We start from the raw sequence: 11,106 nt of genomic DNA on the forward strand, positions 1-11,106 counted from the left end.
ACAGCTCCAGCCCGGCGTGTTTCAGATAGAGCACCCACCCCGCAGCTTGTCACCGGACAACTGTTGTAAACACTTTCTAAGCTTGTATCATTCTTCGAGTACTAAAGGAGCCGCTTCAATATTTGTGCAGTGCAGGATTTCCCTGTAAGCCTGTTAGTGAATCAGCCGCACACATGGATTTAACCTCACCCCTGATGGTCACACGTGCGCAGCAGTTGTGTCACTTCTCCCCTGTGAGCACGTTAAACAAAGCCACCTCATCTATGCCTAGGGTTTATAGACTTCTACATTATCAGGTCATCAATAGACACAAACCCACAAAATAACCCACAGAATCATGGAATCATTTAAGGTTGAAGAGACCTCTAAGATCAAGTCAAACAGTTTAAACTACCACCACCATGTTCACCACTAAACCACATTCCCTAGTGCCGCATTCACGCGAGTTTTTGAACTATCTACACGTCTGCCCCTTAAAACGGGAAAAAATGTTTTAAACAATTGTTACAGCACCAAGCAGTAAAAGTATGTGTTCTGTTTGCATTCTTGAACAAAATACAGGTGAGATCCTTAAAACAGCGAACACAAGCAATAAAACAGGAAAATTACAAACTGATGTACCACAATAAAAACTACCACTGAGCAAAAAAAAACCTGAGTGGGAGTAAACTAGGTATTTACAATTAAACTCCATATCAATATACAGTCATTGTTAATGACAGCATTTAGTGGGTAAATTCCACTACCATGTTGCAAATGGTCTTTGGCTTCAAACAAGTGATCCTTCTGAAACTTTCTGGGGATGATCCACAATTTTGATGATGCTTAGCAAAACAGAAATCTTTGAGGTGTCCACCTAGCAGCTGTCACACAACAATTATTAGTATTAAAAGAATAAAATTCACTTTTAATGTGACTCAGAGTAATCTGGCCAAAGCATTCATAAACCAGACCTTGACCAGCTATCATAAATGCGATGAGCATTACTCTTGTTTTCCTAGTGACAAGTGGAATTTCTTTCTTCATCCTTTTGTTTAAAACTCTATTACCTGTTGATTTCTACACCAATTTACAATGCAACTGCAACACAAACATCCATTTCTAGACACATGAATGGAATGCAACATTTATGTGAATACAATCATCATTATGCAAATATAATTTTTCAGTCTTTCTCATATGTTTTCATTGGAATATATAGCAAGAAAATAATACAGTAGTGTCTAAACTATTTATTTTCTAATGAGTCCTAATTAGAGATTTGCTTCACACAGATCAGTTTTCACAGCAGAAATTACCTTAGTTCTAAAATTCATATTTAACCTACATGTGGTCTTCAAAAAGCATGTTTGAAGTTTCCTTCCCAAAATCCCATTAAAAAACACCCTTAGAACAATGCTGTGTCATCTGCTGACATGACTTCAAATGTTTCTGTTACTAGAACTAAAAATCCCAACTGCCACCATATCACACATCTTTCATTGTACACTACAGAGCAGACCATTCTTCCTACATCAAACACAGATGAACTTTTTGACTGCAAGATGGAAGATTATCACTATTTTGGACTCTTGGGACGGATATCTGAAGCTTCAGTTGTGTGACCTTAAAGGACTAGATGAATTCAGAGCTGCAAACATCTGAATCTGAAAGACTGCCTTTAAAAGTATGGGGAATCTAACTGAGATGCTTTTAGAATGCCAGCAGAATCAATGCATAAAGAAAAGGAGGTTCTTGTGCAGACTAAAGCAAACAAGTGTTTAAAATCAGTCTTTAATTCTTGTCTATATCTGACCACAAACTCAGTGGGAAGAACCTTAAATATGACTGCAAAGCTGTACCCTGACCGGGCAATTTAAGACAAGGTGTGCTGGGATGGCTACAGTTAGCTAGTCAGGCTCCCTGAAGGTAACCATGCGTGCTGGCATAGAAAAGTGAACTGAGGTAAAGCACCTCGTAAATGTTACTGGCTTTCATGAATTTCCTTTCAGTATTAACCATAGGTGCCCAACAGGTACTTGTTAGCATGTGGATGGTAGGAGGACTCTTTTAGACTGAGAGTCAGTGATGTATCTCTGTAAATTAGGTGGGTTTTGGCAAATCCATACAGAATATATGGATATCATATGCTGTTCCTCTTTGGGACAGTGGCCAAAAAGAAAGCATAAATTACATTAACACATATCTTGATCACTTTTTGAAATTAAAACGAGGGTGGAAACATAACATGGTTGCTTAGGATACCATTGTCATGAATTTGATGACACGGTAAGTGTCCTCTCCTGTCTCATATTCCAGTGTTTCAGACCTTAACGTGAATAATACTGTCCCACTCAGCAGAGCAAAGAAGTGACAGCACAGTGATGGGAAGCAAAGGGAAGGGAGAGGTTGTCCTGCTCTTGTTTCTCTGATGTCTTTCAAGTTCAAGGTGTGAGCTGCAATTAAGGAATCTTTTTTACTGTGTATTTTCAATGAGGAGCAGGACACTCCTGTTATTATTAGAGCACAAAGCAAAATAAATAAATGAAGCATGAAATAATGTGCTATAATTACAGGATTTGTAGGCAGGCTGTCAGCGTTCATGGATCATTCCCTCAATCCTGGGGAATACATCAGTATTATACTCTTACTTATACAGAGTGCATAAGCAAGCAAAAGTATTGCAAATTATTTCCCTGATATGGACATTATATTTCTGAAAATGAAAAGTTTCAAGTCATTGTAGGTGTGGAAAAAAATTTTCACATCTTAGAGGATAACATCATTGTTTCCACAGTTGTTACTGTTGCCAGTGCTGTAACTATATCTTTTTCCTGCTAATTATGCTATTTCCCCATATATTTTGTGTTCTGTAAAAGCTCTTTGCCTATTAAATCCTTTTCTAAGCAGAAGCACAAATTAAAAAAGTCTAAATTAACATTTCATTGCTGGTGTCTATGTTTTGCCATATAAAAAAACAATCCAGTACTTAAACTACAGTAAGTAATAGCCACAAAGGCTCTTCCTTCAGATGAAACCTGCTTACACCTGCTTTCTCCAGGAAAGCTGGCAGAAATTAATTCTATAAGGCATTATTCTCCAGTATTTTTATTCATTTTGTGGTTGGTGAAACATAGTGTCCCCATCCGTGGAGAACTAACTCAAAAAGAATAAAAAGGTGCTTTTGCTCCACTTGAAAAATTGAGGCATTCAAATCCAAGGACAGGCAGAAAACAAAAGCTGTGACGTACTTAGAAACCTCTGAAAAGACTCTTAAAAGGCGCTGGAGAGGTGAATTGAACCTCTTTTGCCCACGTTTCTTCCCTCTTGCCCCATTCCAGCCATGGGGATGCTCCCCCGGCAGCCCAAGAAGAGTCATGCCCCCAACCCTGCTCAGGGACAGCCACTGCCTTGCAAACAGCCCGCTTTCCCCTGTGATCCAGCTGAGGGAACCATCTAGTATTCTAGGCACGTATTCCTCTGGGTTTTGTCTCTATTTTTTTTTTTTTCCACAGAGATTTGCCAAAGTTCCCCCTCTCCTCTGACACACACACACACACACTCTCACACAGTCCCATTTGGAAAGGGTAAAACAGCAGCAGGAAGGGAGAAAATCCCATAACTTGTCCAAAGCATGCAAGGATGATTTGTGTTCTCACTTATGGGGTATGACTGTCACCGTTGATCTGCTTTCAGGCCTAGATTACATCTGATAAGGGCTGACCTTATTTGAGTATTCACACATTATGCACTCATGGAGAGCATGTGGACACAAAAGTCCCTCAGATGTTCTGGGCATCAATCACGCTCACAGCATGGAGGCTGACAAACTTTTCTTCCCTTAACTCGGGAGAGGAGAGAGTAGTCCAAGACAGACTTAATAAAGTTTAAAGCTGTGCCACAGTATATTTGGGGCCCATTGTCTTCTAAAAGTGTTCTTTTCAACAAATTCTCTGCAGTTACCACGGGCAACAATTCGTCTTTAACAAATTGGGGCGGACTGTGTGCAGACTGTAGGGAGGAGGGGAAGCGAACAAAAGGTTTGTCAGGTCTGTTAAATAAAAGGCAAACAATCAAAACCCTTCTGTTTCTTAGTTGCCCCATAATTACAAAACCAAAGTAAGTTCTCAAAATCATTCCTAAGAACTTATGAACCTGTTGTTCACCACACACAAATACTTACACTCATTACCATAAATAACATCATTTTTTGTAAAGAATATATTATAAAAATCACTAATGACTAAAACATTTCATCTGTTGCAATGACAGACACTTCTGTTTAATCTTTCCTGATTTCACAAGAACTAAACCACTTTTAAAAACCTTCTGCTTCAGTCTGCGTGTTTATTTTAAATTATGAGAGAAAATCAGAGCAGGTGATGTATGTGCTGCTCTGAAATGTACTTACTAGCAGGGCCTTGATAAATTTGTAAAGTCTAAATTCTTATACAGTAACATCCTCAGGCAAAACTGACTCTGTAGACTCCAGACTTTCATGGAAACAAATAAATTGCCCAAATAAGCCATCATACTTAGCTGTCAAACACCTTTTATTCACCATATCTGTAGACTACATGAAAAGATTCTCAAAACAAAGTATGATTTGCTTTGCTAGATTATGCTTGTTAACTCCAGAACTTACTTAGGCCATGTAAACTTTCTTTATTCTACAGCTGGACACTCCAGCAGAAGCAATAAGTCAAGACATTTTTTCATATGACTGAAAATAAGTAAGTACAAAATGCAAATACTAGTTTCTTGCTGCAGTTTAGGAGATTAGTTCACAGTATGATGCATCTCATGAGGAAGTTCTGCTGCTTTTTCAGAGCTGGTTGTTTGAGTTTTGTTCCTTTTAAAGCCATTCATTTCTCAGTTATATGTCAAAAGTGGCTGATCCTTGAGAAAAGGGGCAGTACGTTGCCAAGAGAGGCAACAAGACCTTTGGACTAAACCACAGAAAAAGTATATTGAGAAGGAAGTAGTTTTCAGGCACAAGAAAATCTAGCAGCTTCAAGTAAAATGGACAATATCTAAGATGATAGCATAGAGAAATCCACTACCAATTTCAATGAATTTTAATTTAAGCCATTCCCAGCAGTAGCATAGACATTCATTGCCTACAGGAGGTATATTTCCTAATGAGGACCTACTGTGGCTGTACATCATGTGTGGCAAAACATTCTTTTTAAAATACAAACAGCAAACCATCCACTTCATCACGTGTGGATCCGATTAGGATATGGTATGCTAACTAAGGGCTGAGGTGTAAGGCCAAGTGTCCTGTCTATAAATCTGTGTTCAGTTTCAACTGAAGTGTTCATTAGAAAGGTTTTGGTTACAAAACATTTGGATTACAAATTTCCAAACAAATAATCATCCTAGTAAGAGGTCTTACCCAGTCTAATATGATTGGGTCCACATCTTTTTTTTTTTTTTCCCTTGATTAAAAACTAGTCTTTAAAACTTGAAATATTTTGATGAAAAGAAATTAATTTCTTTTATCAGTACAAGCATATACACAAACATGCACATATAGATGCTCACTCCATTCAAAGTTCATTTGTAGGTTTCAAATGCATTTCCTATAATGTGGGTTATTCTGTGATATGGATAAAAGGCCACTTCTCTGACAAGTTGGATAAAAACCTAATGTGTGAGGGAAGATTGTACCTTTAGCTTTACTAACTCTCCTTGCTGACTATAGGTTGACTGTATTTGAGTAAGAAACCAACATCTTAAAAGGAGAGTTAATGGAGCTCGGACATATGTTTGACTAAATAAACCAGAAACAAATATTTACAATGTTTTGTCATATTCAGCCTGATCTTGCAATGAGATCCTGCACATGGAAGGATCCTCCAAATAGAAGTTGCCCCCACAAACTGTGAGCCACGTGGCCACCATCGGCTCCAACAACTGAGAACCTCACAGCAATGTATCTACCACAACTACCACTACCACAGCAACTGTATCTGCCCGACTGTGGAACCAGAGCTGGCTTCTGTCCAGATGTCTCAGACTGGGGCAAAATAAAATTGTATCTAGCTACAGAGGCTAAAGGCTTCCCCAAAAGGTCACGTAACATAGTAATTTCTGCGCTGACACATTGGATCAGAGCAACAGCTCAGTTTGTCCATATTCCTGTCTCCAATAAAAGGTATTTGCTTTCTATTAATTTTTAAACGCATTGCTTTTTAATTGCATTGGGATGTCTCCTGCCTTTTATTATGTAAAAGGTTAAACAGAAGAATTCAATTTGCTTCTTCTTTTTGTATGTATTATTTTATTTTCCTTTTTCTGTCTCCTCTTATTGAAGTACTCTCTAACCAGCCCTGAAATTTTAAATTTCTTGCTCCTCTAGGAGATAGTTCATCTCATATTTTAGTCACCCACCCATTCCTGCTGCACCTTTTTATCAGGTGACCTGATGCAAATACAGTGTTCCTGGAGGGACGTGACTTTCACTGAGTGACACAGTCACTCAGAAATCAGCTTTATCTGTTGTTTGGAGACAAATGTTTTATTTTCTTTTCTTACTGTGCAAAGCAGGAGATTTCTTTAACTCATTCAAGAGGACAAGAAGGATACTTTTCAAACTCAGAGTTATTTCAACATTCTGGAAATATACCAGGATTTGGTATTTAACAACGTACATTTGCTGAAAATACTTTAACCTGCACACTTGTATCAGTTTAGCAAATCTCTCGCAGTTCTGCCCAATTCTTTCTGACTTAAGCTAATTTAGATAATTACTTTTTCTTTCCCTGAAGTCACTCTTTTCTCAAAGCCTAACATACCCCAAACCAATTCTAGAAGTAGCTTATTACTGCCTTCCCAGTGGCAGGAGCAGCGTGCCTCCCAAATCTCCATTTCTCCTTTCCCTCTCAATATGCCAAAGAATGAGGCTGCAAGAGGTCGGAAGAGTAAGACCAAGAGAGATGGGTGGTTTGGTGTGATGACTTGGTACAGAAGGGAGGAGTGCCAGAAGGGAGGAGTACCCACAAAAAATTCTTTTAATTGTTCATGTTATTTTTTCAGGGCTTTCCTGTCTCATCCATAGATGAGATCCATCCATCTGGGGAGCTGAATCCCCCTGACCCAGCAGTCCACCCGCTCGCCTGCCACAGACAGAGCTGGCAGCTGTTCTTCATCCCCTTTCACCACCTGGGAACCTAAATTTAGACCTCTGGCCTGGCCAGAAGAAAGGGCTGAAGGGTCAAGGCCAGATGGGCTCAGTCCTATTCTCAGCATGCTGTTAGAGTGCTTAAGCCAGGCGTGTGCATTTCTGCACACGTAGACTGCTTGGTGCATTGTCAGGAGAACTGACCCCCTCCCTGCTGAGGGAGGTCTTCCAAGGTGGCTGCAATGCCAGTTAACATGCACATTTGAAAGTGTGAGTCGTCAAGGTTTAAATCTACATCAATAAGCCCCTCTAGCATGAACTTTGTCTTCTTTGGTAACTGAGAAAAATTATACTAATGAGTTTTAAGCCTGCATAAAAGTAACAAACAATATTTTTATACCATAAAGTGTTCTCAACAATTAAGTTACTGCAGAGTCTCTTGGTACAATATCTTATCAGTACATAATTTCATATTTCAGAAGTTCCTTTCAGCACAGTTTGGATTTCAGCCTCCAAGCTATTCTCCCAAGCAATAAATGGACAAAGACATAGATTTATTCACCCCGCTTCCACCCCAAAAGCATGTCTGATGGATTTGGAAAGTGTCCTACAAATTCAAGATAGGCATCTGCCAAAATAAATTCTACCCTAATGCTTGCAGAGGTTTTTTTTCCTCCCATACCTCTTTACCGGTTAACAATTTTATGTTGAAATCACCCTTTTCTTTTTTGCTGAGTAAAACAACTTGTTCCACTGTTTGCAATCATGTTGCTCTATAGGTTGAACTTCACAGTAGATCACCCTGAAGAACCACAGTGGCACACTGGTTTTAGGTACCCAGGTTTCCAGCGAGTTTAATTCCATAATATAAACCCACGACTCATAACTTTCCTATAATTACAGATGTACAAAGACCACAGAAGTAACCAAACACACAGAAAATAAACGCACTTCATGACTTCAATGTTGTAAAGAGCACAAGCAGTACTTGGCATCAAAATAAATCTTAGCTGTATTTACAGATTTATCAAAAGCATGTGATAGGAAAAAAACCTCAGAACAACAAAAACACCAAAACCAAAACAACAAAAAATCCCCCAGCAACAACCAAATTCCACTCCATTGATACTAAATTCTGTGTTTTACAACAGAAGACATGTCAAACCTCAAAGCAGTCCCTAACGAGATGTGGACACAATATGCCCTCTCTGAGTCACTTTTAACTTGATGATGAGCTTGAAGGCAAGTAGGAGCTGGCATAGTCCACTGGACCACTCAATTTTCAAATAGTTATTTCAGTTGCACTTACTTCTGCTATATTATTAAGAAAAAAATCTAAATTTGAAGATAGTAGATTTCTACAATATCCCTTCTTTGGGAGGAGCATATTGTTTCCCTGTTTGTGGGGGGTTTTTGGTTAAAATGCATATTAAGATATTAAAAAAAAAAAACCAAAAAACAAAACTTTGGCTCTGCCTCTTTAAGTAAGTAGACAGCTTCTTTAGTCCTTCACATTCCTTCACCTGTCCCCAGTTACACAGCACAGCTGCTTGTGGGTTTAAGATTTTTTTGTGAAGTAACAGTTCATGATAATCTCATTAAATCCTTTCTAACACTTTCCAGTTCATACAGGATTTCCTTCACCGGGGTAAGTGGAGCAAGGATTGGCTGCTTAAACCATCTCTGTGCAAAAAAAAGAACTGTCACCCAAACCCCTCCTCACAGAGCAACCCTCAGCAGTCCAAGGGTGCAGAGGAACCAAAGCTTGGCCCCAACCGAGGGGCTGGAACAAATCTGAAGATGCAGCAGCTCTTTTCGCTGTTTCTCTCTACAGCTGAAAACCTGCATGAAAAGTATAATCCCCAATATCTTTTGCTTGTAAAACAAATCAATAAGCAAGCTCCTCTACCTGTAAATCATTCTGTTTAAACATCGAAAGTTCCTCTCTCTGCTAGCCCAGGAAGTATTCATCACAAAAGAGACACAGAGTTGTGCTCTCAGGGTGAGGCTCCATGACCAGGCTGGCTGCTTAGACATCACAGCCATTCCCAAGAACGGGAGATAAGTCTTCCCAGGGGGAACAGACAGCATGAAAAAAATGTGAGACAAAAAGAGATCTGATTATTTTATAGATACACCTTCTATCAGATCTTACAAGCCATGCTGTGGATGTTCTGAAGGCATTTTCAAGGAAAGGGACCTCCACAGAGAAGCCTTCATGACAAGTAGATGGAAGCGAGGCATTGGGAGGGACAGCAAGAAAAGCTGGGGTGCTTAAACTGCTCTAAGAGGAAATGGCAACAATTTTTTAGGCTCTATTACAGAAATTTCTATAGCATTGACTACTTCTATCAAAACAGTCAGTTTTCATTTCACTGTACATGGTCTCATCAACTGCAGTTTAATAGGATTTTTCACTGTTTACATGCACTTAAATGGCAAATGCACATTTCCTGCTCCAGCTGCCAAAAACTACTTTTTCAAATTGCCTGCCTAAAACCACCCAAAATGAGCAATGCAAAACATGTAAGACAGTTTAAGGTCTGTAGAGAAGGCTGGCCAGCTCAGGTATCTGGGTAACAAATATTTTTATAGGCCTTTCAGTGGCTTAAATCCAGGACAGCTCTGGGGTGATTTATTTCTCTTCAACAGCTTCTAGGGTGGCCTGTGTAAAATTAGCTGGTAATCACAAACCAGGCCCCAAGTGGGCATGTTCCATACCCAAAGCAGCAGTGACTGGTGCTCTTTTGCTGAGGGTCACAGTAGAAAGACCAAGGACCGAGGCGGGAATGTGAGATATCTCATGCCATCAGAAAGAACAAGGCATTATGCTAGGATTTTGAAGGATCAAAGCACAGTTCATCTTATTTAAGCCATAAATATAAGTCTCACTTTTTATGATTGCCCTGCTATACTCTGAATAAGCATTAAATATAGTTTTTAACGATTATGCAGAATTTGTCTTTCTAAAACCTTAAGAGCCAAGAATATAGGCTGAGTTGCTACTGCAGTTCACAGTTTTTTAGTGGAAAATTGTCCCTATATCTCAGTGTGGAAGGAAGCAAATATTAACAGGACAACCTGTGTATTGGCCCTTGAGGAGACTTCTGATGTCTGAGACTTCACTGATGAAGACTTTTTCCTTAATTGCAGCACCTTATTTATGATAGAATTGTTTGCAAATCCCCATGCACTGGAAGTCTGCAAGTCTTGCCAGCACCTTCTCTGCTTCAGGGCACTGCCCTGGCCTGCAGGCTCCAGCTTCATCCATAGAACAAACATGGTTTGCAAGAACCATATTAAACATAGTTAGTGGTGTAAGCCTTGCTGGAGGGTGCAGCAACATATTTTTCAATTCTCAGAATCTTCCAATCTTTCAGTCTTTCTTAGAATGAAGATTGCCAATCAATGAGCTCTCAGCCACTCACTGCAACCAGCCTAAGAACTTACTACATTTGGAAATAACTAGCTCAGCAAATATCACACAAGTCTTATGATGATGAACTCACCTCAGTCAGTCATCACTGAAAGGGCTGCCCAAGTAATCTGTAATAATTGCTTTGCCCTTGGCAGCTCTGGTACCACAAAAGGAATTTTGCCCAATCTCTGAAAAGAAGCATGTGCATACACCAAAAACATGCTGACACATTTATTCCATGAAATCACACTGGGCCAACATGGCCCACTCAGTAATATATTAGAGGAGGCTCTTGGGGCCTCATTAAACTTCTACCACTAAATTCCCCCGGTATAACCGACACTGAATTTTTTTTCCTGCCTCCAATGCAGTTCCATTCACCTCTGACAAAACATCCATCAAGACAGAGGCTGAAGTGTAGTGCCTATAATTTCTGTTTGGCTGTGATGATTCAGCAGCATCTACATGATAAGTTCATGTGCTGATGCAATCTGGTATCATCATTGTCTCTCCATGACCTTAAATGATCACTAAGCTGTGGTAATTCTCATACACAGGTGAAAGCTAGAAGCTGATGGGAGAC

The 11,106-nt window shown here is 39.5% G+C and overlaps 1 protein-coding gene across 1 annotated transcript in view; it reads right to left on the reverse strand.

Annotated features, from left to right (window-relative positions):
* BMPR1B (bone morphogenetic protein receptor type 1B) overlaps positions 1-9,159 on the reverse strand; it is an 84,470-nt gene extending 75,311 nt beyond the window's left edge. The window contains exon 1 of the mRNA XM_008925654.3: positions 9,015-9,159. Within this exon, the coding sequence (XP_008923902.2) occupies positions 9,015-9,151 (137 nt within the window). The 5' untranslated portion in view covers positions 9,152-9,159. The remainder of the gene's footprint in view (positions 1-9,014) is intronic.
* Between the last annotated feature and the right edge of the window lie 1,947 nt (positions 9,160-11,106).

The sequence above is a fragment of the Manacus vitellinus genome, unplaced genomic scaffold, assembly GCF_001715985.3.
Source record: "Manacus vitellinus isolate BGI_N305 unplaced genomic scaffold, ASM171598v3 scaffold_0_pilon, whole genome shotgun sequence".
Taxonomy (NCBI): domain Eukaryota; kingdom Metazoa; phylum Chordata; class Aves; order Passeriformes; family Pipridae; genus Manacus; species Manacus vitellinus.